The 27657-nt window shown below is 42.2% G+C and overlaps 1 protein-coding gene across 5 annotated transcripts in view; it reads right to left on the minus strand.

The window, feature by feature from the left end:
• PRDM10 (PR/SET domain 10) overlaps positions 1-27657 on the minus strand; it is a 98839-nt gene that overhangs the window by 62018 nt on the left and 9164 nt on the right. For 3 of the 5 annotated variants that reach the window (XM_082683363.1, XM_082683365.1, XM_082683367.1), the window contains exon 2: positions 1449-1640. In XM_082683363.1, coding sequence (XP_082539489.1) covers positions 1449-1517 — 69 coding nt within the window. In that variant the 5' untranslated portion in view covers positions 1518-1640. Of the gene's footprint in view, positions 1-1448; positions 1641-23476; positions 23521-27657 lie in introns of all 5 variants that reach the window. The other 2 variants (XM_082683366.1, XM_082683364.1) reach the window with 1 other exon arrangement.

Below are 27657 nucleotides of genomic sequence, written 5' to 3' on the forward strand. Positions count from 1 at the left end.
AGTTGGAATCTTTACTCTTATGCTTTCCTGGCTTTGGACCTAACTTTTTTTATTTCAGTTTTATTCCAGCGGGAAGCAGTAGATTCCAAAAACGATAGGAGGAAATTTAATCCCCAGAAAGAAACCCGGAGACCAAATGCAATCAAACAGAAATAAAACAAACTTCCACTTTTAAACTAAGTATATTGTCCAACTTCTACACAAATTTGATTTGTCCATGAAGATACAGTTTGTATATTGCAAGAATTGGACTTCTAACAATTGGCACAGCTTGAAGTGCTGCAAGATAACTTTTTGGCTTTAGATCTGTGCATTAACATTGAAACTTGGTCTCCATCGCACAGTATCTTGCTAAATCAGAGTTCCTGTCTAAGAAAAGAAACAACTGGGAAGAGGGAGGGCAATGAGGGGGGTTGAGCTCTGCTGTTTACTATCCAATTACCTACAAAATGGTGACCCTGTTTTTTGAATGGACTACATTTTCACTCATAAACAAAATACACCAAAATACACAGCTACATGAAAGTTGTCTTCACCTGGTTTCTATGAGAATCAGAACAGCATTCTCAGTTACCCTGCTGGAAGCATCACTAGAACATTTTTTTTTTTTAAGTATTCAGACTCAAACTTTAAATCATACCAGAAAACTAATTTTACTTATTGCAATATTTGCCATATTACTTAAGTAAATGTGTATATTTAAGTCTTTAGTGTTAACATCCTGATTTTGGTAATAATACTAAGGTTATGTAAGTTAATGAAAAACTAACTTAAAATTGCATATTTATTACAATGCTTAAAAATTAAGTTTTATACTTTGGCCACACTGGATTCCATATGACTGTGAACTGTTCCCAGAATTCAAATCCACATCAAAAAAGCAGGCATTTGTCTTTGCTAAGAATAGTCAAAATAACACGCTGCTGGTTATGACCACAGTCCAAAAGGCCGTGATCATCCATCACAGCAGCATTTGGATACGTGACTGGCCTTCCAGGTGGCTGACTCAATGGGACAGCTTGCCATTAGACCTTTACATTCTGAATTTGAAAGAAAAGAAAAAGCCACTCAGTAGACATACTTTGTACTTCATTAAAGATAAAGAATCAAAACCTTATACTAGGTAACAGGAAAGAAACACTCCAGTTGGAGGCTTTCAGCGCTAAGAATATAAAATAAAACCAGGCAGTGAAACAAACATGACAGTAAGTTGCAAAAGTGGCAGAGAAGCCTGTGGGTGGTCCCTGAGCCCTTGTAAATCATAGTGACCCATACTTGTGGAGCATTCGAAGTGCCAAAACCCTCCGTATTCCGCCTGTGCTGGTCCTGCACATCCCCTCCCTCCCAGCTACTCTCACTACAGCGAAGCTGGTATTTCTTTAGCTGTCAGCAAACCAACCCAACTGAAATACCGATCCCAGCCCCACACTGGAAAGACCGCTCTTCACCTGTGCGGCATTCTCTTCGTGCTCGGCAGATGTGGGCCACACATGTGAGCTCTCATCTTTGGAATCCATCCTTCCCCCTGCTGGACAGCTCCGCGTCCGTCCGGGGCACCTAGAGCAGCACCGGGCAGAGGACAGTCATCTGTCGACCACGTGTGGGTTCATGAAGGACAGAAAGACCTCTCTGCAACGTGCCTGAAGAAAAAGAGAAAGTGAACCAAGTTCTTTAATAGATGAATACATTTTAATAAATTATAGTTTCAACCACAAAGGGAAAAAAATAACACATCTGGACAAAAAGGTGAAAATGGAGAAATTATTTGTAATGATAATACAATGTATTGCATGCTTGCTATGTTCTAGACACTCATCAGGTAGGTGTAACCCTCACTAAAAATACTAAGGGTCTGGGGCTCCTGGCTGGGTCAGTCAGAGCACATGACTATTAATCTCAGGGTCATGAGTTCAAACCTCATGTTGGGGGTAAAGTTTACTTAAAAAGTAAATGAATGATGGGGCGCCTGGGTGGCTCAGTGGGTTAAAGCCTCTGCCTTCAGCTCAGGTCATGTTCTCAGGGTCCTGGGATCGAGCCCCACATTAGGCTCTATGCTCAGCTGCGAGCCTGCTTCCCCTGCTCGCTCTCTCTGCTTCTCTGCCTACTTGTGATCTCTGTCTCTCTAATAAATAAATAAAATATTTTTTTTAAAAAGTAAATAAATGAATAAATACTGAAGGTCAACAACATAGACTAAAATAGAAAAAAAAAATGCTGCAGGTATATCTCTGAGTTCTGCTGATGAGGAGAACAAGGTTTCTAGGCAGTAAATGTAGGTAAGTGATGGGTTCATCCCCAAGCCTGACTGTTGCACAGCCCAGCTCAGCTGTCCCCTGCACACTTGCTTAGACACTGACTTCCTACACCACCTACGCGAAATGAACAGCAGAATAATAAAAGTCACAAAAACAGGAAAATGGCAGGCAGAGAAGACTGAATTTTGGGGGCCACAATCTGGTGAATATAAATGTAATTCTGTTTCCCATTTGGTTAATGCAGGATCAATTAATGAACAAATCACAAACCTTAATAAACATCAACCTGCACTAAATCTACATCTTGAAATCTTTTCCAAGATAGGTGGTTTTTTTCCTTTTTTTTTTTTAATTTTTCCAAAATAGTATTTTAAGAAAATCAATCTTCCCTTCTGATGGTGATAAATCATGGACATGTTAAGACTCATGTGAGATTTTGCTGTTTAATGGAGCAGCCACACCTGATATACCTCCTCCCGACATCCCATTAAAGCAGCATGCATAAACGGGAAAGGTAAAACCGCTCAGAACACCACTACACCAAAGGTAAGGAAGACCACTGGCCCAGATCCAGTCAGAATTTTTCCCATTATTAATGGAAATAAGCCAAAAAGCATATTCTTTTTTTTTTTTAAGATTTATTTATTTATTTATTTATTTGACAGAGAACACAAGTAGACAGAAGCAAGCAGATAGAGAGGAAGGGAAGCAGGCCCCCTGCTGAGCAGAGAGCCCGATGCAGGACTCGGGGGTCCCAGGACCCTGAGATCATGACCTGAGCCGAAGGCAGCGGCTTAACCCACTGAACCACCCAGGCGCCCCCAAAAAGCATATTCTTAGACTGCACATGCTCCAATGTCTAAACCAGAATAAGACTCAAAGAAGAAAGAAAGGAGGGGCGCCTGGGTGGCTCAGTGGGTTAAGCCTCTGCCTTCGGCTCAGGTCATGATCCCAGGGTCCTGGGATGGAGCCCTGCATTGGGTTCTCTGCTCAAAGAGGAGCCTGCTTCCCACACCTCTCTGTCTGGGGCTCTGCCTGCTTGTGCGTTCTCTCTCTCTCTGTCAAATAAATAAATAAAATCTTTTAAAAAAGGAGGAAGAAGAAGAAAGAAAGGACTAGAGGGGCTCCTGAGTAGGGTAGGCAGTTAAGTAACCGACTCTTGGTTCTGGCTCAGGTCATGATCTCAGGGCTATGGGATGGAGCCCTGCATTGGGCTCAGGGCTCAGTGTGGAGTCTGCTGGGGATTCTCTCTCCCTGCCCTCTCTGTCCCTCCTCTCACTCTAAAATAAATAAAATCTTTCATAAAAAAAGAAAGAAAGAAAAGACTGTAATAAAAGAAAAGACTACAGGGGCGCCTGGGTGGCTCAGTGGATTAAGCCGCTGCCTTCAGCTCAGGTCATGATCTCAGGGTCCTGGGATCGAGTCCCACATCGGGCTCTCTGCTCAGCAGGGAGCCTGCTTCCCTCTCTCTCTGCCTGCCTCTCTCCCTACTTGTGATCTCTGTCTGTCAAATAAATAAATAAAATCTTTAAAAAAAAAAAAAAAGAAATTCCTTTCCTTCTCTCCTTTTCTATTAATAAATAAATAAATAAATAAAAGAAAAGAAAAGACTACAATATCCAATGTCTGGCCCTTACTCTGGAAAACAGGAACTGCCACATCACGCTGCCTGGGAGACTCTCCTGAGCCGCTGAGGAGCCTGTCCCCACTTCACCTCAGCATTGTCATCCTTACCCCCACCCAAAATCACCCCTGCATACACTCACCCTGCATACATACACCTGACTCTTCTCCTCTCCGTCAGAGGATGCTGGAAACAAAGCCCATGTCTACCAACAGGTGAATGCATAAACAAAGAGTTATAGGGGAACTTTCTGGATAAGTGGTAGTGTTTTATACCTTGTATCCAGACTGGGGTTGTGGTTACATGGGGAATACATGTATCAAAAGTCATCAAGCTATTCAATTAAAATATGTGTAAATTAGGGGCACCTGGGGGCTTAGTGTATTGAGCAGCAGGCTCTTGATTTCAGCTTGGGTTGTGATCTCAAAGTCCTGTGATGCAGCCCCCTGTCAGGAACCCGTGCTCAGTGGAGAGTGCCTGAGTACTTGAGAGTCTCGCTCCCATTCTCTCTGTCCCTCCCCTCACTTGCATGTCACATGCATGCGTCCTCTCTAAAATAAATAAAGCTTTCTGGGGTGCCTGGGTGGCTCAGTCCTTGGACGTCTGCCTTCAGCTTGGGTCATGATCCCAGAGTCCTGGGATCGGGCCCTGCATCCAGCTCTCTGCTCAGCAGGAAGCCTACTTCTCCCTCTCCCACTCCCCCACCTGCGTTCCCTCTCTCGCTGTGTCTCTCTCTGCCAAATAATAAATAAAATCTTTTAAAAAATAAAATAAGGGCGCCTGGGTGGCTCAGTGGGTTAAGCCACTGCCTTCAGCTCAGGTCATGATCTCAGGGTCTTGGGATCGAGTCCCGCATCGGACTCTCTGCTCAGCAGGGAGCCTGCTTCCCTCTCTCTCTCTCTCTGCCTGCCTCTCCATCTACTTGTGATTTCTCTCTGTCAAATAAATAAATAAAATCTTAAAAAAAAAATCTAAAAAAAAATAAAATAAAATAAAATAAAGCTTTTTAAAATTAATTAATTACGTAATTACACCCTAATGAAGTTGGTTATTTTAAAAAAAAGGATACCTTTCTTACATAAGAATACTATTCAAGCATGTATAAAAAGATATTTAGGGCGAGCTGCATACTATGTGAATTATATGTGAACAAAGCTATTATTTTTTTTTTAGAGGAACAAATATATTAAGAAATCTAGGAATAAATGTCACCAAAAACATTAAGATACTCATGAAGAAAACTACTAAATTGTACAACAGGACATACAAGGTTCAATATTATGAAATCACAAGATGTTCCATATAAGAAGTGGTTTGTTTGTTTGTTTGTTTAATTTTGAAATAGTTTGAGAGAATAGCTACAAAATGGTAGAAATAATACCTGTATTTCTTCAGATTTACCAAATGTTAGCATTCTACATGTTTACTTTATTTTGTCATCTCCCTCTTTCTCCCTCTTGCTATTTGAGAGTAAGTTGCAGACACGTGCCCCTTTATTACTAAATTCCTAAGTACCTATTTCCTAAAAACAGTACTTTTTCTCAAATTACTCGGAACAAACCAGAAAGTTACAATGAAACGGTGCTATTATCTAATTTACAGACCTTATTCGTGTTTTGCCAACTATCTAATTAATATCCTTCATAGAGAAAGAAACAACTTTTTTTTTTTAAGATTTTATTTATTTATTTATTTGACAGAGAGAGACACAGAGAGAGAGGGAACACAAGCAGGGGGAATGGCAGAGGGAGAAGCAGGATTCCCCCGATCAAGGAGCCCAGTGCAGGGCTTGATCCCATGACCTGAGCCCAAGGCAGACGCTTAACAGCTGAGCCACCCAGGCACCCCTCAACTTTTTTTTCTGGCCCTGGATCCAGTCTGGCATTTCATCCAGTTGTCGTATCCCTCCATCCCCTCTGCTCTGGAACGGTCTCCTAGTCTTTCTTAGTCATCCATGACCTTGACATTTTTAAAATACACAGGCCATTTATTTTTCAGACTGTTCCTCAATTTGAATTTGTCCAATATTTCTTCACGGTTAGATTCAGGATGTGTTTTTTTAGCAAGAATACCACAAAAAAGATGTTGTATCTTTCCTATATAGGAATTTGAGACTGTTTTTTTCAACTTGGTGCATACTCAAGTGCATAAATACTGCATACTCTGCCAGGCACTGGGATGGGACAAGGACCAAGGCAGGCTTATCCCACACACCCATGAAACATACACAGCTCTGAGTGTCATTCTGTATTTGTTTTCATTTCTAGGAAGCTGCTTATTATTTCAAATTCAAATTCAAAAGGCATAAGAAGGTATGGACAATCTCTGTACCTGGAATCCCTTAACCACCCTTCAGAAGCCACCTATATTATCAATTTTTTGTCTGCACTTCCAGAGATATGCTACACATATACATGCAAAAATACAGGGCCATGTGACTGGCTCAATTGGTAGAGCACATGATTCTTGATCCCTGGGTCATGAGTTCAAACCCCAGCCTGGGCGCAGAACTTGCATGCATATATACATACATAATACATACATACATACATAATACATACATACTCTGTCTCTCCCACCACAAATGGCAGCATACTATTGATTCTATACAAAGTAACATCTCAGGGCACCTGGGTGGCTCAGTGGGTTAAGCCGCTGCCTTCAGCTCGAGTCATGATCTCAGGGTCCTGGGATCAAGCCCTGCATCAGGCTCTTTGCTCAGTGGGGAGCCTGCTTCTCTCTCTGCCTCTGCCTGCCTCTCTGCCTGCTTGTGCTCTCTCGCTCTCTCTGTCAAATAAATAATAAATAAATAAATAAAATCTTTAAAAAAAAAAAGTAACATCTCTGCTGAGCCATGTTTATTCTACAAAACACCATACCTTCTACATTGTTACCTATCCATTATTTCATTTCCTCCCACTGCATCGTTTCACTGTGTATACATACACACTAATTTATTTAATCTCCTGTGGATAAACATTTAGGTTATTTCTAGTCTTTTCATATTACAAGCAACACTGTGATGAATAACTTGGAGGGCGTTTTACATTTGTTGGTATCTTGAATTCTTTTGAAGTCTCTAAGGGAAGATGTTGAATCACTTACAGCCACCGTCTGACTGGTAGGTCATTATTAGTTCTCAAACTCCAACAGTGGCACCCACCTCCCTGTGCCTAGTGCATGAGGGCATAGGGGACACACAGGGAGAAGCGCTCTGACCTGTGAAAACACATCAGTCAGTCCAAAGCATAGTGGTTAAGAGCTTGGGCTCTGGAGGTGCCTGGGCAGCTCAGTCTTTGTTAAATGTCTGTCTTTGGCTCAGGTCATGATCTCCAGGTCCTGGGATGAAGCCCTGCCTTGGGCTCCCAGCTCAGTGGGGCCTCTGCTTCTCCCTCACCCTCTGTCTCACCCCCTGCTTGTGCTCTCTCTGTCCCTCTCTCTCTCAAGTGAATAAATAAAACCTTAAAAAAAAAAAAAAGAGTTTGGGCTCTGGACCTGGATTTGGATAGCAATTCTGAAACACAACTGGCCTCGCACAAAACACAGATGTTCTCTAAATTCCTGTTACTTCTCTAGAAAATGGGGATCATAAGCTTATTGAGAGACTGACATGAAAAATGCATGTGAGGTGCTTAGTACAATGGCTGTTACGTAACAAACACTCATATATTAGCTTTTTTTTTTTTTAAAGATTTATTTATTTATTTATTTGAGAGAGAGACAGTGAGAGAGCATGAGCAAGGAGAAGGTCAAAGAGAGAAGAAGACTCCCCGTGGAGCTGGGAGCCCGATTGTGGGACTCGATCCCGGGACTCCAGGATCATGACCTGAGCCGAAGGCAGTCGTCCAACCAACTGAGCCACGTAGGCGTCCCTATATTAGCTTTTTAAAAAAGGTATTCAATCACATTGCATTTTTGTGTCAAACTGGCTCTCCATCTCAACTGTAAGTTCCTACATGCCAAGGAATGTGTGTGTTCACAAAAGTAACTCTAGATCTGGCACGTGGCAAGTACTCAATAACGTGTAGGGAGTGTTTAAAAAGCTATCACAGGGATGCCCGGGCGGCTCAGTCAATGAAGCATCTCATAATCCCAGGGTTCTCAGATGAGTCCCGCATCAGGCTCCCTGATCCACGGGGAGTCTGCTCGTCCCTCTGCCCCTCCACCCGCTCACTCTCTCAAACTCTCTCTCTCTCTCAAATAAATAAATAAAATCTTTTAAAAAAAAAAAAAAAGAAAAGAAAAAGCTATCACAGTAGCCAGGGTAAAAGAGGACACCTAATGCCAACTGGATGCTCAGGGCTGGTCTCCGAGAAGAGGACACCTGAAGGAAGGTAGGAGCAAATAAGCAGAAACAGGAAGGAATGGGACATTTGCCCCAGACTGAAATACCTTGTTCCTAATCTTTCCCAAATAAGGACACAGACACTACATCTGGCATAAAATACCAGTAAACCATAGAAAACAAGATTAAAGAGAAGAAAAAAGGAGATAACTACTTAGCAGATGTGGAATAAAACAAAAGAACGTTAATCTACACATAGAAAAGTTTGCAAGACACGTTTAGCAATCAGGATGTCAAGTACCGCCCAGCCACAGCTCTAAAAATTTTAGAATACCAATAGCAAATAAAGAAACCCAAGATGGTGAAAACTCTTTCATTCAGATAGTGTCTGGAATCCAAAGCAGTGCTACCGATTATCCACTTGGTAGTTCTTGAAGATAGAGTCATAAAACCTATTGAGTTTCTCTCCCTATGAAACTACTTAAACACCAGTGTGACATTCCGCAATTATTTATTATTTAATAAATTGCTCAAGAAAACTCAAGTCTAAGGGCCACCTGCCTGGTTCAGTCAGTAGAGAATGCGACTCTTGATCTTGGGGTTGTGGGTTCGAGCCCCACAATGGATACAGAAGTCACTTAAAAATAAAATCCTTACTGGGGTGCCTGGGTGGCACAGTAGGGTAAGACTCTTGATTTCAGTTCAGGACGTGATCTCAGGATCATGAGATGGAGCCCCACACAGGGATCTGCACTCAGCAGGGAGTCTGCTCTCTCTCTCCCCCCCCACCTCCACAACCAACTATGCCACCCAAGCACTCCTAAATAAGTCACTTTATACCCTCTAGCATCAGTATCCTTGTTGTAAAATAAGAGGGTAGAGTGGTGGGTGCCTGGGTGGCTCAGTCAGTTAAGCGTCATCTCCTGGTTTCAGCTCAGGTCGTGATCTCACGGTTGTGAGATCGAGCCCCATGTCCAGCTCCTTGCACAGTCTGGTTGGGATTCTTTCCCTTTCTCTCCCCTCTCTGTCCCTCTCTATGCTCTCTCAAAAGAAATAAATTAAATAATTTTTTTAAAAGATTTTATTTATTTATTTGACAGACAGAGATCACAAGTAGGCAGAGAAGCAGGCAGAGAGATAGGAGGAAGCAGGCTCGCAGCTGAGCAGAGAACCCGATGCGGGGCTCGATCCCAGGACCCTGGGATCATGATCTGAGCCGAAGGCAGAGGCTTTAACCCACTGAGCCTCCCAGGCGCCCCAGTAATAATTTTTAAAAAGAGCATAAAGTGGTTTCTAAAGTCTAATTCTGCCATAAGCTTAGAGAGGAAGCAGCAGAGAACAGAAGCAAATCTGCAGATTCTCAGTTAAACACCCCGGCTCCCAGATGGCCTCTACCACTCACTAGAGTATAACTTATTCCTCAATATCATCATAGAAAATGGAGACAGTAATTACCTCCCAGAGTTACTGTAGGGATTACCTGATATATGGAGAAATTCTAGGCGCAAGATCTAGCACAAAGTAGTATTCAAATATGTTAACTTTTGTATTTTACAGATGAGCTATCAGCACGTCAGAATTTTCTAAACATTTCATATTGTTTAAAACCTAGCAACTGATCACATATAAATGTCCTGAACACAAGCTTCCTTTAGGGTAAGGCTTATCAGATTGGCTTCCTTTTTTGTTTATTTTTAACTGCACAATTTACAGAGTCCTGCTGATCTTGATTTGCAGGAGATGAGGAAGAAGAGGCCAGAAACTACCCTAGTGCTGTCCAACAGGCTAGTGCTGACATACTCTCAGCTACAGACAGACACCCTTTGATTCCTCACCATTTTGCCTCTTCTAAGACCTGGAAGAACAGGTGAACCACAAACTGCAGCTTGTCTAGAAAATAGTCACCCATCCTCCCTGCTTTTACCCCTTGTCCAAAATGTTACAGACTTCATTTCTAGGAAAAGAAGGACATGACTGCACTTCTATCTTCTCTTTAAGGGCTTTATTCAACAAATAGTTATTAAGTACTTAGTATATGCCAGGATGTTCTAGGTCCTAAAAAAATCCTTGTATAAAAAAAACTTAAAAAAAAAAAAAAGTATAAAAAAAAAATCCTTGCTTCCTTGAAGCTTCCATTCTATTTTTTCTGGGGTAATGTTATATAGATGGAAGTATGACCTTTAGAATCAGACAAATATGGATTCTACTCTCCCAAATCTACCATGTGCTTCATAGCTATGATGTTAGTAAGAAACATCCAGTCTCCTTGTCTGAAAATCCAAATTATCTGCCCAGCATGGATGTCGTTGGAATTAACAATTTGCATTTTGTCAGGCCTATAATGCATTTTTTTTTCACATTTTAAATTTCTGAACTAGGAATCTATTTTATAACTGTGGTGTCCTGTGGTTGCTGTCCTCAAGGTATCAGTCAGGACGTGGTTGCTACTGCCTGTTGTGTATGACCTTGCGCACAGCCATTTATTAGTTTTGTCCTTGCTTCACTGAGTCATGCGTATTGTCAACACTGGACACCCTGAGTCTAACTGCCATTTTAAACGTCTTCAAGGAGATTACACTATGATTTGGCATTAGAAGTGAAAGGCATGGGAACAGCAGTTGAGCATAAATCTGATTAGGGACGCAAATATCCATAACTGGGAAAATAACCTTAACAAGCAAAGGACCTGGGTATGGAAGACAGTGATATGGAGGAAGCCACAGTATGTACTGTCATTAACGAGATACGGGGAAAGACTAGCCTCCCACAGGTCGAGAAAACACCAGGATCAAAACTCCCAGAATAGATAGTAGCTGCTTGGGGGAGATTCCTGGAGACAGCAGCATTGACCTCTTTTAAGAGACACTGAAACACCAACACTCTTTTTTTTTTTTAAAGATTCATTTATTTGAGACAGAAAGAGAGCACTAGGGAGGCACAGGGAAGGGTAAAGGGAGAGGGAGGAGCAGGCTTCTCACTGAGCAAGAAGCCCAGTGTGGGGCTTGATCCCAAGACCCTGAGATCATGACCTGGGCCAAAGACGAACTGAAGCCACCCAGGTGCCCCAAGAAACACTGCATCACCAACACTCTTGGTGGCACAGAAATAAGTCAATAACTCTGAGTGAAAAGTGATTCTGAAGAGTCAGACTCTGAAAGTGATAAAGTTGGGGCAATACCTTAATCGATTTATTTCACTTACATTTTCCCTTTTATGTGTCCATAGGGTGATGTGATAAAAAAAATCTATGTCTAAATAAATCCAAAAGAGCTCTTTCAAGAAGTATATAGTAAAAATTCTAAGTGGAAAAAGCACTTGTATCAGAATTTAACTGGCTTGCCTTTTCTTCTTTAACAATACATAACGCAATTATGTATCTTACCACTCTCTCGGATTCAGTAAAACCTGGTAATACTTGGGATCACACAGCGTAATGACGAATATTCAAGAAATGGTAGCCATTTTTTTCAGGCTTTGTGAACATCAGATACACGAAAAGGTGAGTAAAAACCCTGCTCCTGCAGAACTCGCAGTCTGGTTGGGGAGATGGACAGCCCACTTCCCAGGTCACTCCAGGTGACACCTGCATGAGAAGAGTGACAGAGGAAGGAAGAGGAAAGAAGAAGGAAAGATAAATGCAGACTTTTCCAGCCAGTTCACCAATCTGGTTCGCTCTGCACAGAACAATGGAGTGTCCCTGTGCACCCAGACTCCCCAAATGCCTGCCCTCCTCCTGGTTCCTGCAGTTCCCAACACACTGCCACCCCTGAGCCATATCCCTCATCATCCACCAGCCTGGTTCCCACCACCCCGGGGCCTACAGTGCTGAAGAAAGCCACTCCTCTAAAACCACCCAGGATTAAAGTTGATGAGCTCTCCCTTCATCACCTGCACGTAGAGGTACAAAACAAGGCCCAGATCTGCCTTCAAAGGTAGATGCGTACCCCAGAAAACAGCTTGAGCTATAAATACAATTTCCCTAAAAAATGCTGTTATAGGGGCGAATGGGTGGCTCATTCGGTTAAACATCTGCCTTCGGCTCAGGTCATGATCCCAGGATCCTGGGATCGAGCCCCATGTCTGGCTCCCCACTCAGTGAGAGAGTCTGCATCTCCATTTTCCTCTGCTCTTCATCCCCACTCATGCTCTCTCTCTCTCTCTCTCTCTCTCTCCCACATGAATAAATAAAATCTTTAAAAAAAAAAAAAAAGATTATAGTGAATCCAATTCTAGGACATGGAATAACAAAATTTCAGAACAAGAAGAGAAATTCCAGGCCCGTGGTTCTTAAATATGTGTCGGAGACAGCCCCAGCAATCAATGTTCTTTGTTGAGTACAATTAAATGTTAATAGATTCGTTCATACCACAGAATAATGATAGCTGATATTTGTAAAGTACTTACTATGTGCTAGGCATGTTCTAAATACTTTCGGATGCACTGATTCATTTCATCCTCACAATAACCTATGAAGTAGGTTCGTTACTCATTACCTACACCGCACAGGTGAGCAACAGAGAGAGGGGGAGGTTCAGCGAACTTGTCCAGGAAGCTCGTCAGTCAGTCACAGAGCTGCAGTCCACACCTGAGCGACCTGGCTGCGGAGTCCGCGTGTTCGGCCACTATTCTACACAGCTTCTCATCCTACAAATTGCAAACACTTCCCCTGTGTTGTGATTCGGCACCAATAACTCCACTATGTGAACTATACAAAAAAAATCACATCCAATCTCACTTTATAACTTCCTCAAAAACTATCAAATTGAGCAGACTAGATATTCCCAAGTTTTCCTCTTTTTTCCTGGCCACTTGTTCAGTTGCCACCTCCTGGCGCTGGCTAAGATGATTGGCAGCAATAGCAACAAAGGGTTAATGACATTTCAGGTGGTAAAATGTAAGAAAATTCTATACTTTATTTTTATTTAAATAAAAGAACACCTTGGTGCAGCTGTAGAACACTATGGGGGGGGGTGCTGTTGAGAACCAGCCATCTGGAGCAAGTTCTATTTTATATACGACAAAGTCACCAACCAGAGAGAGTGAGCGAATCACTTCAAGTCAAGCAGCAAGTAAAGACAGCACAGAAGTCAGGCCTGAGACTTGTCAGGGCTCTCACCCCTCCACCACACTGGGCTGACAGTGGAAAGGATTTACATGCTTTAAAGCAGAATTTCTTACATTGCCTAAAGCTGTTTGTCTTAGCTTTCCTCTTTTTCCTTGAAGTTTATTGTCCTTGACTTCCCAGCTAAACCACCCCAGTAAAGATGAGTACAAGACAGAAAGCAATTTAGGCATGGATTACACTTCAAACGCTAAGAATTTAAATTGGTGGATAATGCTTTGTATATTTCCTCTAAAGTTATGTTGCACACTATATTTTGATTCCCTGGATAATAACAAAGTATATTTACTAATAATTCAATTGAAATAAAATAAATTTAGCTGAAATAGAAACGTAAGGAACCATCTGTTATGAGTCAGTGATTAAACAAAGCTAGAAAATAAAACTTAATGTTCTAAGGAAAATCAGTGACCTCTTTACATAATAACTTCATCAAACTGCTTTTCAATTCTATAATTCAATTTTATATATCTTTTCAGTTCTTAATCTATAATTAAAATTAAATGATATTTTTAAAATCATGGTACTTGAAAAAAGTACAGATTTAAAGAGAATAAAATAAAAGGTAAATAAAGACTCCCGTGAATATATAAGACAATGAAAAAGGACTTTGGCTGCCTCCATTTTGACCTTAAGCTTTCTGTTGGGTTCTTCATTCCAGCAAGTCTCTGGGCTCAGGCAGAAGACTCTGCAGACAAAATTACCCCCCTCAAGCAATGAGGGCTGCCCTGAGTCAGCAAGACCCCACATGACTGACCCTAAGACAATGACTGACCTGACCGTCACTACCCACCTGCACTTAGCCACCCACCTTTGCCCCACATCTTCCTTATATAAACCTGAACTATTTTCAGCACTTTGGAGACAGTCTTTGAGATGCTAGTCTGCCGTCTTCCCCATGTTGGACTCAGTGAAATAAATTCCTTTCTTGTTTCCCCACCACTTGCTTCTCTGCCTTTGGATTTTGTTAGCAGCCAGCAGTGGAACCCATCTGTTTGGGACCCAGCTGCTCTTATAGCCCTAGGCACCAGCTACAATGAGACTTCCAGATATAGCACTTCTAATGGTTTATAGTTTGGTGGGACAAGCATTTTTTATGTTTAACTTGACCTTGAACTATGCGCCCTCTGCCCTTGAGCTAGAAACTTGACCTTGAACTATGCCCCCTCTGCCCTTGAGTTAGAAAGAGCTGCATTCAGGCCAGGGAAGCGGGTCAGGGCCCAGAAGCGGAAGCCATACCTCTGGCTTTCAGTCCTGGCTCCACCCTTCACAAACGGTTAACCTTGTACAAATTACCTAGCCTCTCTGTGGCTCAGTGTCATCCACTGTAACGTGGCAACAGGAATAGGATCTTCTTCATAGAGGTGTAAAGAGGATTAAGTGAGTTAATATTTGAAAAATGCTTAGAACACTTGACTATGGTAAACACTTCAGAAGTTAAATAAGAGAAATAATCATTGGAGTGAATGTTGAGCCATAAATTAAAAATGGTATCGCAAGAAGAAACTAACTAGGGGAAAGAGAGAAGGGAATAAGAAAGGCCAGAAAAAAAGACAAGAGGAAAGCAACAAGGATACATAAGAAAATCTAAGTTTCCCAGAAGAGACTGGGTGGAAAGCAGGCAGGAGCACAAAGGAAATAACAGGGTGGAGATGAAGAGAAGTCTCAGAAGAAATTACTAAACAACGAAGTAGGAAGTAGGCGGGGGAGTGGGGCAGAGAGGACAGAGAAAAGTCCAGGAGGGAAAAAAAAGAATCTGATTGTTCTGAGGTAACAGGATAAGAATTTGTAGTGAAAGCAGAACAGGAGATTATTCCCTGATAAAGATTTCCTAAGGTAAAAGAAACAGCATTTACAGTTTGGGTTGGGGGAAGAGACACCTGATAGGCTCCCACCATTCTCCCACTCCCACAGAGACAAATGAGATCCTGATTACGAGCCCAGAACACTGCTCTAAAAAATGCCATAGATGCCATCAACAGATGAAAAGATAAATGCAATGTGGTCTACACAAAGAATAAAATATTACTTGGCTTTAAAAAGGAAGGAAATTGAAATAAAAATAAAATAAACATTATTTTAAAATAAAATAAAATAGAGGCAGTCGTTAAGCATCTGCCTTCCGCTCAGGTCATGATCCCAGGGTCCCGGAATCCATCCCTGCCTTGGGCTCTCTGCTCAGCAGGAAGCCTGCTTCTCCCTCTCCCACTCCCCCTGCTTGTGTTCCCTCACTCACCCTCTCTCTCAAATAAATAAATAATTTTTAAAATAATATTTTTTTTTAAATGAAAAGGAAGTCAATTCTGGCAGATGCTCTCAAGTGGAGGGACCTTAAAAACATGAAGCTAAGTGAAATAAACCAGGCACAAAAGGACAGCTATTGTAGTCCTCTGCTTCCAAAGAAACCTAGAGTAGACACCGGAAGTAGAACAGAAGTTCCCGGAGGCCTGGGCGCGTTATTGTTTAATGGGTAAAGTAACTAGAATGATGAAAAAGTTCTGAAAATCAATAATGGTGATGGTTGTACAACACTGTGAATGTACTCACTGCCATTGAATGGTACCCTTAAAATGGTTAAAGGGTAGATTTCATTTTATGTATATTTTACCACAAGAACAAATAAAAATTAAAATTAAAATATGGCACAGATGGCCAAGGTGGAAAGGCAGTGCTGCCGGGGTGGACCTGGGACTTGGCTGGTGCCCTTTTCCATGCAGACCATGAAGAAAGCCCATCACTCAGGGCCCCTACTCCTCCCCTTCAAAATGAACCCCGCCCTCCACGGGGTCTGCCTCTGCCCAGCCGCAGGGAACTTGCACCCCAGCGCAGCAATCATTCCCAACTCAGGTCAAAGGGGCTGACCTCCGACTCACCCCTGTCGGGAGTCCCTGACAGCCAGTCGGCCCAAGGCAGCTACCTCTCAAAGTCTCTGGCCCACCGCAGGTGAACAATAGCCGCGATTGCCTTTTTCTCTCCCCAAAGACTGACCGACTGACTGGTCTGCGATTTGAGAAAGCAAGAGAGAGACAGCGCGTGCGAGCCCAGGAGCAGGGGGAAGCGGACTCCCCACTGGTCAGGGAGCCCGAGGAGACCTAGGGCTCGAGCCCAGTGATGAGGAAGCAGAAGGCAAGCAGAGGTGAAGGAAAGCACCAGCTGACTCCCACCCCCAGCCCCGCCCCCAGCCCCTGCTCCAGGGTGGGATCTGTGATACTCCTCCGGGAAACTTCCAACTATCTTTCCGTTAGCACGTCCCTCGTCCCTCGAGGGAAAAACAACCTTAGCTTGATAAAAGCCAGTCCTCCAGTACTTCTTTAGCATATGAAAGTCCCTTTGGACACCTCCCTTCCCTACCGCAGCCCCACAGTGTATACTCCGCTCTTCCTCACAACCCCAGTGAAGCTTCTCTTTCTGCCTATGCATCGTGTTCTGAACTGTAACAAAATCACCTTTCTGCACCAGAGACATCTTAAGAATTCATTCTTGGCCGTCTGCTCCTGACCTCACCACCCTTCACCAAGACCTGAGCCCGAGGCAGACGCTTAACCATAAACTGAGCCCCCCCCAGGTGTCCTAGCAGTGATGCTGTTCCTGCCCATGTCCAGGCAAACCTCAGTCTCATACTTGCCACTTCTTTGGTACAAATAACCTGCCTGACATAAGGGACCTCCAAGACCGTTTTTTTGGGGAGAGCAGGGTGGCCAGGTCAGAGGGTACAAAGGAAGACCTTAGTCCAGTTCACTTTCCTGTCAAAGGCCCAGTCAGCACAAGCCACTCCGTGGACCTATTTGAACTGCTCCTTTTTGCCCCATCTCCTAATTTCCTAGCTCATAAACTCCCAGGCTCTGGTTCTGGATTTATTTCTTGGATCTCTGACTCCTGACCTGATTCGTCTTGGGTCTTACACCATACTTTTTAATGTAAGGCCTATCCCACCAGCCACAGGGGCATCTACAGTTAACCACTGCCCTCTGATTCTGCCACGGGCCCCTTGGGTGTGGCCAAGGAACAGCGGTGTGTACGGGCGGATCATGGGGACAAGCTATGTGGACAGCTAACGCGTGTTGAATGCCTTCCATGTGCCAGTCACTGGTCTAAGCAATTAACACTTAGAAATGCTCATTCATTTAATGTCACAACAACCAAATGAAGTTGGTTTTTTGGGGTTTTTTAAAAGATTTTATTTATTTAATTGACAGGCAGAGATCACAAATAGGCAGAGAGAGAGAGAGAGGAGGAAGCAGGCTCCCGGCTGACCAGAGAGCCCAATGTAGAGCTCAATCCCAGGACGCTGGGATCATGACCCGAGCTGAAGGCAGAGGCTTTAACTCACTGAGCCACCCAGACACCCCCAAATGAAGTTGTTTAAAGCCTGTATCTTTGGGGCCCCTGGGGGGCTCAGTCAGATAAGCATCTGTCTCTTGATTTCAGCTCAGGGCATGATCTCAGAGTTGTGAGATCGAGCCCCATGTTAGATTCTGCTCCAGCGTGGAGCCTGCCTGAGCTCTGGCTCTCCCTCTGTCCCTGCCCCCACTCACACGCATGCTCTCTTTCTCTCTCTCTCTCAAAATAAATAAACCATGTATCCTCACAATTCAGAAAACAATAGTACAGAATCACAAAGGAGTGCCCCAAACAGCAGCTAACCACTTCGTGACTGAGATGTAATACGAAATTTGGAAGCTACAAAATTAGGCTATATGAAATGAAAATAAAGGGCTCCTATTATGCTCACTCATTTGCAATGGCAAGTAGAAATTTCACATTTAACTGATCTCTGGACAAAACAGTTTTCGAACTCAGAAGAAAGGACAAAAAAACAGTGGACTCAGCTCTTAAAGATGAATAGGGAATTGGTGGCGGAAGTAGCAATGGACGAATAACAAAATTCTAGAAATTTCAGCACAGATTCCCAATTCTTGCTGAAAAGAAGAAGCCTAAATAATCTGTCACATAAGTTTCTCATTTTGAAAATTCACACAAATTGGTAACACTGAGAAAAACTGTAAATGAGACGCTTAAATAATACTTAACCTTGCCTAGCAAGGTGATCCAAGTGCCCTGGCAGATGCCATTGATTTGCTCTCCATCTCATCCCTGAGGAGGCTAAGGCAGTGTTGCCCTCCATTTCACAAGGCAGACGTAACCTGCCCAGGTGTGGGTCTGTCCAGCCTGAACTCCCTCCATTGGCCAACCCTGGGCGCCATCCTAGCTGCCCCTCTGCCCCAGGCTAAAGAGCTACTGGAAACCCACGAGTGAGGGTGGAGTCAGAGGATGAAAATATTATTTTTAACTCCACAAGGAAGTAAAATAAACAGTTTTAATTGGGGAAAATACGCCTATGGAACTAAAGGTTTCTGAGACAGTAAATCGTAGGGGAAACCAGACTTTCATAAAAGCTTTCAACAAATTTAAAAAATAATAACAATAAGCCTTTGACTAGGTTCCAAATTTAAAAAGTGCTTTTCATTAAGCTGTTATGGATTTGGAATATTTCCATATAAACAGAGAGGTCTCAGGGTAATTATAAAAAAAAAAAAAAAAAAAACAAGAAATTGATAACAATAGGGTCCTCCAGGTATTTCTATTGATGTCGTTCAGTTAAAATTTGCTATGTGGTTTGTTTTTTTTTTTAAGATTTTATTTATTTATTTGACAGACAGAGATCACAAGTAGGCAGAGAGGCAGGCAGAGAAGGGGGAGGGAAGCAGGCTCCCTGCTGAGCAGAGAGCCCAATGCAGGGCTCAATGCCAGGACCTTGAGATCATGACCTGAGCCGAAGGCAGAGAGGCTTATTACCCACTGAGCCAGCCAGCCTCCCCAACATTTGCTATGTGTTAACAGTGAAGCAAACAATGAAATGTTCAAGATTGCGGAAAAATTCCCCCAGATAAAAAAATTGTTTTATTGATTGGTTGGTGATTGATTGATTTTAAGTAGGATCCATGCCCAACACAGGGCTTGAACTCACAACCCTAAAATTAAGAGTCATATCCCCTACTGACTGAGCTGGCCAGGCACCTCACCAGATAAAACTTTATGCCACTGGGAAAATAAACAGAAAAAAACTTTAGAAACTCAGCAAGTGAGCAGACAATGGCAGAAAATTTTCAGAATAAGCAGCACTTTTAATGAGAGGACTAACGTGTTACAGACTAAAAACTCCTGCAGAATACATCCTAAAGAAATTTTCCTGGGGCATCTGGGAGGCTCAGTCATTAAGCATCTGCCTTAAGGTCAGGTCACAATCCCAGGGTTGTGGGATCGAGCCCCATATCAGGCTCCTTGCTCAGTGGGGATCCTGCTTCTCCCTCTCCCAATCCCTCTGTTTGTGTTCCCTCTCTCACTGTGCTTCTATCAAATAAATAAAATCTTTAAAAAAAAAAAAGAAGAAGAAGAAGAAGAAGAAGAAGAAAAGAAAAGAAATTTTCCTAATTCATTGTGGCTATCATCAAAGACAATACTGTGTAACCAGAAGAGAACTGAACTAAAGTTTAAAAGAAAAAAGAAAAAAAAAAAAAAGATTAGAAAAGAAGACTACAAAAACAAGCAAGGAATGAAGTTGATGCAAGCAGATCTGAAATGGTTCCCTTGGCTTTCTTTTCCCACTTCATTTATACGTCCCTTTGCCCTTCTACTCCCATACAGAAATCCCACCAGGCACCAAGTCCTCCTCCTTCCTCAAAGAAAAGAAAAACCTAGGTTAAGAGTCTTGTTAGGGGTCTCAGCCGGACAATTCTACATTAAAATCCTTGAGAGTTCAAAAGGAACCACCACACTCAGTGTGAGTTCTGAAGAATGAGAAACCTTGATGTTTGCCTTTTCCTTTTTTACAAAGAATAGCTGGTTGGCTGGTAAAATCTGAAGGCAATTTCAAAGAGAATCTGTCAGGAGTCCTCTATTCTCCTCTCACAAGACTTTAGAGGGAAACCTCAAAGCAGCAGAGTGTATCACAGGCCTACGGAAAAGAACACAAATCATTAGCATCCAGCTCCAGGGATGGTCACAGAGTAAACGTGGTGGATCAAAGCACAGAACACCACCAGTGCCTGAAAGCCTTATGGTGTCCTCTCCCACAGGGAACGGCCAGCTTCCTCCACAACCACCTATGCTGCAGAAGGGCAGGGCACTCAGTCCCATGGGGCTACTCCAGCCTGATTTGCAGACTGGGTCTGCTCCGTGGTCTGACCTTCTAGAAGTCACAACAGACTTTGAGATCTTTCCTGGGGAGCTTCCTCCTTGGTGGGCGCTGGATTCCAGTTTTTGTCTCTCCAGCACTGTAAGACTACTAAAGTCCCCGCTTTTCTCTTCAGTTACTTTACCCTCCTATCTCTTGACCAGGACCGTTTAGCAGCAAATGCCTCAAGAGGAAAACCAGGGCTAATCTCGGGCTCACCTCTCAGTGTCTTCTTTGCCTCTGGGATGTTGACCCTGCTGTTCTGACTACCTTCGAGTCAGATCGCTGTCTCTTCAGTCCCAAGAGATTACCTAAAGCCCTGCAGGAATCTCAGCCTCTCAGACCTTTTTGTTTAGGCCCTGGTAAGGAAAGCAGGCCTGATGGGGCGGGGCGGGGGCGAGGTGCTCTGCTAAATCAAAGATGCTGGTCAAGAAGGACCTCATATTGAATGATTTCACTTATATGAAATCTGCAGAATGGCACATGAATAGAGGCAGGAAGCAGAACACAGATGGGGAGTTAAGACAAGAGATATGGAGTTTCTTTCGGGGGTTATGAATATATTCTAGAATGATGCTGGTGACTGTTGCAGAACTCTATAAAATACACTAAAGCTCTTCAAATGAGTGCATTTATAGTATATGCATGGCACCTCAATACAGGCATTTTTTTTAAAAGAAAAAAATGGACATTTAAATCAATGCAGAATGTCTAGGAAGCAAACTGGAAATAAACATCAAGAACTTTTCAGTATGCATACTGTATAATATTTATATTATTATACAATTATGGGGTTTATATACACACACACATATATAGTATAAGCATATAAATACTCTCTATATATATTTAAACAACTTGAGAAAGTTCCAGACTCAAGAGGAATTGAGGAATTCCAGGAGCTAGTGACTGAGAGAGAAAAGTCTCAAACAGGATGAGCCGGTTAAAGCCTTCAAGTTAAAGAATTACAATGCCCAAAGTTTATGAACTGGTTTTATCAGAATCACCTAGGAAGCTAGGCAAGAAGGACAAATTCCAGAGCCTTACCCCTGAAGAAATTTTTTTTTTTTTTTTTTTTTTTTTAAAGTAAGCTCTACACTCAATGTGTGGCTTGAGCTCTGGCCCTGAGATCAAGGGTTGAACACTGTACAGACTGAGCCAGTCAGGAACCCTCCCTGAGAATTTTGATTCAATCTGTTGCAGATGTAGAGGAAAGGAGAGCGGGCATCTTTGTTTTTGTTTGTTTGTTTTTTTAAAGATTTTATTTATTTATTTGACAGAGATCACAAGCAGGCAGAGAGAGAGGAGAAAGCAGACTCCCCACGGAGCAGAGAGCCCAATGTGGGGCTCGATCCCAAGACCCTGGGATCACGACCTGAGCTGAAGGCAGAGGCTTTAACCCAATGAGCCACCCAGGCGCCCCAGGGCATCTTTATTTTTAAACGTCCCCAGGTGGTGCTCCCTTCTGCAGCACAAGTACTAAAATTGGAAAGATACAGAGAAGATGGGCATGGCCCCACACAAAGATGACAGGCACCTTCATGAAGCATTCCTTATTTTTTTAAAAAAAGAATCAAGTATCTCCAGGTGAGTCTGATGTCACCCAGATCGGGCTAACTCTTGGACAACAAGGGAAGAAAAATCTTTTATCATGACAATAAAACTTTTCAGAAAATCATTCTAGAAGTAATATGAGAGACTGATTATATAATGAGGCCAAGACCTGACTTTTTTTTTTTTTTAAGATTTTATTCACTTATTTGACAGAGATCACAAGTAGGCAGAGAGAGAGAGGAGAAAGCAGGCTCCCCGAGGAGTGGAGAGCCCGATGCGGGGCTCGATCCCAGGAACCTGGAATCATGACCTGAGCCGAAGGCAGAGGCTTTAACCCACTGAGCCACCCAGGAGCCCCAAGACCTGACTTTTAATAAGTAAGGATCAGAGCTCTGAATTCTTACTGGGACTTAGTGATATTAATAGACATTCATACACAAACTTTCAGTGCTCAAAATCATCACCTTTAAAAAAAATAATAATAAGACTTTATCACTAAATAAAAGCTTAGCAAGACTCCTGACACCTTTGCTCAAAATATACAACTTACCAGCCTCCCTAATATGCTTGTGGTATTAATGACAGAATTCTGAAAAGGCTGAGGTGATTGTTAATTTAGGTGGTCTTCCTTGCCAACCACATCACTCTCATGAGTCTGATTTTCAAGCTTCCCTTTGCCACATGCTAACAAGCAAATCTGTTCCAACCACTTATGAGAAATATTTGAAATAAACTTTGGATGTAAATATGGATTTATGAGGAACATGTGAAGACTGAAAGATTGATTCAAATGACTCATCAAGTAACATTGAGCGCCCCTGTGTTTCAACTCCAGATAGCTGTAAGCACACTACCCTAGCTCCCTCTGTGAACGGTGGCCTTGTTTCACAAGACAGCTGGCAGGGGTACACATACTAGCTGTGGCCCCTGGCACACCTGAACACAGAAAGCTATCTGGCCCAAATATCTCAAGCTCTTTTGTAGAATTAGCAATTGCAGCAAGTAAGTAGGAGACTGGCAGGTGGGTGTTCTGGAGCCCTGAAAGCCTTTCTTACAGATGGTTCTGGGTGGTAACTATGACTCAACAATCATAATCCCAACTTGCTAGGATAAAACACTGGAGAATGGAAAAAGGCACACTTTTAAGTACCAAGCTGTTTCTTTAAGTTCGTGTGCTTTACTGTTTTAGCTGAGAAAAAATATTAAAATGGGTTACAGGCAATTATTGTACAACCCAACTTTTCCTTACTTAACACTATGCATTTAACACAAGAAAAAACAGTGTAACTACCTGTTCACAATGCCTCAACGCCTGAAACACTACACAGCCTTTTTTGTTGTTGTTCAAATAGCCTGAGCCACTGTGTTGGCCCAGCACTAAGAAGCAAACTGATACTAGTTTGAAGTAATTCCTTTTATATCCAATTCACTTCCTCTGTGAACAGGTTAATGAGGGTCTCACCTGCTGTTCATTTTCAAGTTCTCCTTCTTCCACCTCAGGTCCCTCTGTTTGCAAATTTAAATATAAAACACAGAATGGTCAGAGACAAGCGTTTGATTAACAAGATAGTGAGCCCAGACAGATGACATAATGAGGCAGTCATTGCCTTCATAAAAATTCCATCTTACTGACAATTAATTAAGACTTATAATCTAGGGGCACCTGGGTGGCTCGGTCATTAGGCATCTGCCTTCGGCTCAGGTTGTGATCCCAGGGTTCTGGGACCCAACCTCGCATTAGGCTCCTTGCTGGGTGGGGAGTCTCCTTCTCCCTCTCATCTGCCTACTTGTGCTCTGTCAAGTAAATTAAAAAAAAAAAAAAAAAAAAAAAAAAAAAGGGGCGCCTGGGTGGCTCAGTGGGTTAAGCCGCTGCCTTCAGCTCGGGTCATGATCTCAGGATCCTGGGATCGAGTCCCATATTGGGCTCTCTGCTTGGCGGGGAGCCTGCTTCCCTTTCTCTCTGCCTGCCTCTCCATCTACTTGTGATTTCTCTCTGTCAAATAAATAAATAAAATCTTTAAAAAAAAAAAAAAAAAGACTTGTAATCTAAATTCAACCTTCTTCAAATTTCAAGTTCCTCCATCTTAATGAAACTAACTATAGGAGGCCAGCATCCACTGGTCTAGTATACAGAATTGCCTTCTACGAGCCAGGACATTTCTTAAAGCACAGCGCAGTGTAAAAAATATTGAATGTGGGGGGCGCCTGGGTGGCTCAGTGGGTTAAGCCGCTGCCTTCGGCTCAGGTCGTAATCTCAGGGTCCTGGGATCGAGTCCCGCATCGGACTCTCTGCTCAGCAGGGAGCCTGCTTCCTCCTCTCTCTCTCTCTGCCTGCCTCTCTGCCTACTTGTGATCTATCTCTGTAAAATAAATAAATAAAATCTTAAAAAAAATATATTGAATGTGAAGGCAAATAAAAAGTTCTCTATCTTAACAACTGAAATAACATCATCTGACTTAGCTAATTTACAGGCTTGCTGTTAAGATAGAGTGGGATATTTGTTATAATAGAGTATAACAGTATAGAGTATATTACAAATGTTAACTGTATTATGATCACCACAAGCTAAGCATCAGTTCATGAAGTTAACTTATCCAGAAAAGTCTTACTACCAATTAAAAGGTATTTTTTTTTTTTTTTTTTTTTTTTTTTTTTTTTTTTTTTTTTTTTTTTTTTTAAGATTTTATTTATTTATTTGACAGAGAGAAATTACAAGTACACTGAGAGGCAGGCAGAGAGAGAGAGAGAGAAGGAAGCAGGCTCCCTGCTGAGCAGAGAGCCCGATGCGGGACTCGATCCCAGGACCCTGAGATCATGACCTGAGCCGAAGGCAGCGGCTTAACCCACTGAGCCACCCAGGCGCCCCATTAAAAGGTATTTTAATACATTTTCATTACTAAGCAGTTGATTTGGGAATAAATACCTCATAACTATAAGCAAGGGTTCTCGCATCTGACATATGACACTAGAAAATATGTATATTTCCAGTTAAAATGGGAGGACTCTTCAAACTCTGCGATTAGCACTTTCTTCCACGGAGCGACAAACAGTGGCATCCAGAGCCTGTTCAGAAGTCTCAGTCACATCTCTTCTGCAAACTCTTGTCAGAACCACTACATCCAGAGGACATGTTAGATTCATTTGCAAATCCACTGAAGTGGTTAAGGGAGATCACAAAATTGGAGCCCCCTCATGGATGCAGTTTTTTATTTTAAAATGCAGCATAAGCACAATCCATCTTAATGAAAATGTGTACTGTGAAAATCCAATGGTACTTAAGTAAGCACCAGTGGAACAGTAACAATTATAACTACTGCCGTTTACTCAGCATCCATCACATGCCAGGCATTGTGAGATGGCCTTTAAATACTCAATTTCAGTCTTCACAACAACCAGAAATTTGTACTTGTCCAAGGTCATAATGCTCGTAAGTGGGATTTGAACCCAGATTCCTTTCACTACAAAAGCTTGATCATTTCCCTTTCTGCTGCACAGCTTTCTCCTGGGCAAAACTGCCAGAACGCAAGCGAGGCTTGGATCTGCTCCTGTTGCCCTGGCCTCCCACCAGATGATGCAATCACTAGGCTAGGCTTGATCCCAAAGGAATCCGGGGTGGTTATGATTTACCAAACCCACAGAGAGATTTAAATAGGCATATTAGTCTATAGCCAGATTAGCTGAGGAAACTACAAAGCATAGTGAAGAGTGCCCATTATAAAAATGAAATCTTTTTAAAACACAATAATATTTATTAAATGCCTATTCTATGGCCAGCATTGTTTTAGGAACTGAAGAACAGACTGGATGAAAGATTTGTATTAAAATTGTCAGCAAAGGGGCGCTTGGGTTGCTCAGTGGGTTAAGCCTCTGCCTTCAGCTCAGGTCATGATCCCGGGGTCCTGGGATCGAGCCCCGCATCGGGCTCTCTGCTCAGCAGAGAGCCTGCTTCCTCCCTCTCTCTCTGCCTGCCTCTCTGCCTACTTGTGATCTCTCTCTGTCAAATAAATAAATAAAATCTTTTAAAAACAAAATAAAATAAAATTGTCAGCAGAGAGGGAAAATATAAATAACATTAGTTCACTGTTGTAACAAGACAAAAGCTACCTGGGTGTACAGAACAGAACATAGCAGCCCTCAAACATTAACTGAGTCAACTCATATCAGGAAAATTAATTACTTCAAATACCTTTTCTGCTTATCTCATGTATATGCATTTCTCTAGCAGGGGAATTGCGGGGCTTCAGAGTCTGCATATCTTTGACTTTCTAGATAATTCCAAACTGCCTTCCAAAGTAGTCATACAAGTTATATTCCTATCCGCCAGATATGAATGTTCCTGTTGCTCAAGAGCATAGGATTCGGTATTGCCAACTGTAATTTAGGTATCAGTAATAGGGCACTGTGGTTGAAATTTGCATCTCTTTGATTATTAACAAGGCTGAACACCCTACAATGCAAATATTTAATAGACATTTTGCTATCTCCTTTTCTAAAATGCCTGTTGAAGACTTCTGCCCATTATTCTATTAGTGGAAGCAACATCTTATTTAAGATTCGTATCTAAGACCTATGCTGAGGTCATGAATATTCTCCTATATTAGCTTCTGAAGGCCTTATTGCTTTGTCTTTCATCTGCCATGCCTCTTGGGTCATAAATTAAGTGTCTGAATTCGTGTGAATCTATTTCTGTACTCCTCATGGTGTTCTACTGATCAATTAGTCTATCCTGGTGCCAATACACACTGTCTTAATTACGACACTCTTCTTGATCTCCAGTAGGGATGTTTTTCCAATTTATTTTTTCTTTTTCAAGAGTCTTTTGTCTTTTCTTGGGCATTAGCAAAAACTTTAGTATCGCCTTGTCTATTTTTTTTAAACTTGCTGGGATTACATTAGATCTATAAGTCTGTTTCCAAAGAATTAACACCTTGCAAATATCAAATCTTCCAATCCTTGAACCAGTGTATCGTCTTCGTTTATTTAGGTTTCACTTAGAGTCACTCAATAAAGTCTTAGAATTTTTTTTCTGTAAAGGTCTTTTTATACATATTTTCTTAGACATATATTTTATATACATACTCTCTTAGACTTAAAAATATGTCCAATAGTTTTTTTTTTTTCAAAGATATTGTTTTTAAGCAATCTCTACACTCAATATGGTACTCAAATCCACAACTCCAAGATGGGGTTACATACTCTACCAGCTGAGCCAGCCAGGTGTCCCATATGTTCTATAATTTATAAATGGTGAAAAAACATGGATCCTAAAAAGATATGATTGTTTCTTTTTTTTTAAGATAGAAACATTTATTCATTTTATTTTTATTCATTTGACAAAGAGACACAGTGAGAGAGAGAACACAAGCAGGGGGGGTGGGAGAGGGAGAAGCAGTCTCCCCACTGAGCAGGGAGCCCAGTGCGGGGGCTTGATTCCAGGACCCTGGGAACATGACCTGAGCTGAAGCCAGACTCTTAATGACTGTGCCACCCAGGAGCCCATTTCTAATTTTTTTTTTTATTTTTTAAGTAATCTCTACATTCAACGTAGGGCTCAAACCCACAACCCTGAGATCAAGAGTCACATGTTCCATTGACTGAGCCAACCAGGTGCCCCAAAAAGATATACATATTTTTAGTGATGT

Source organism: Mustela nivalis (genome assembly GCF_964662115.1).
Source record: "Mustela nivalis genome assembly, chromosome: 9".
Taxonomy (NCBI): domain Eukaryota; kingdom Metazoa; phylum Chordata; class Mammalia; order Carnivora; family Mustelidae; genus Mustela; species Mustela nivalis.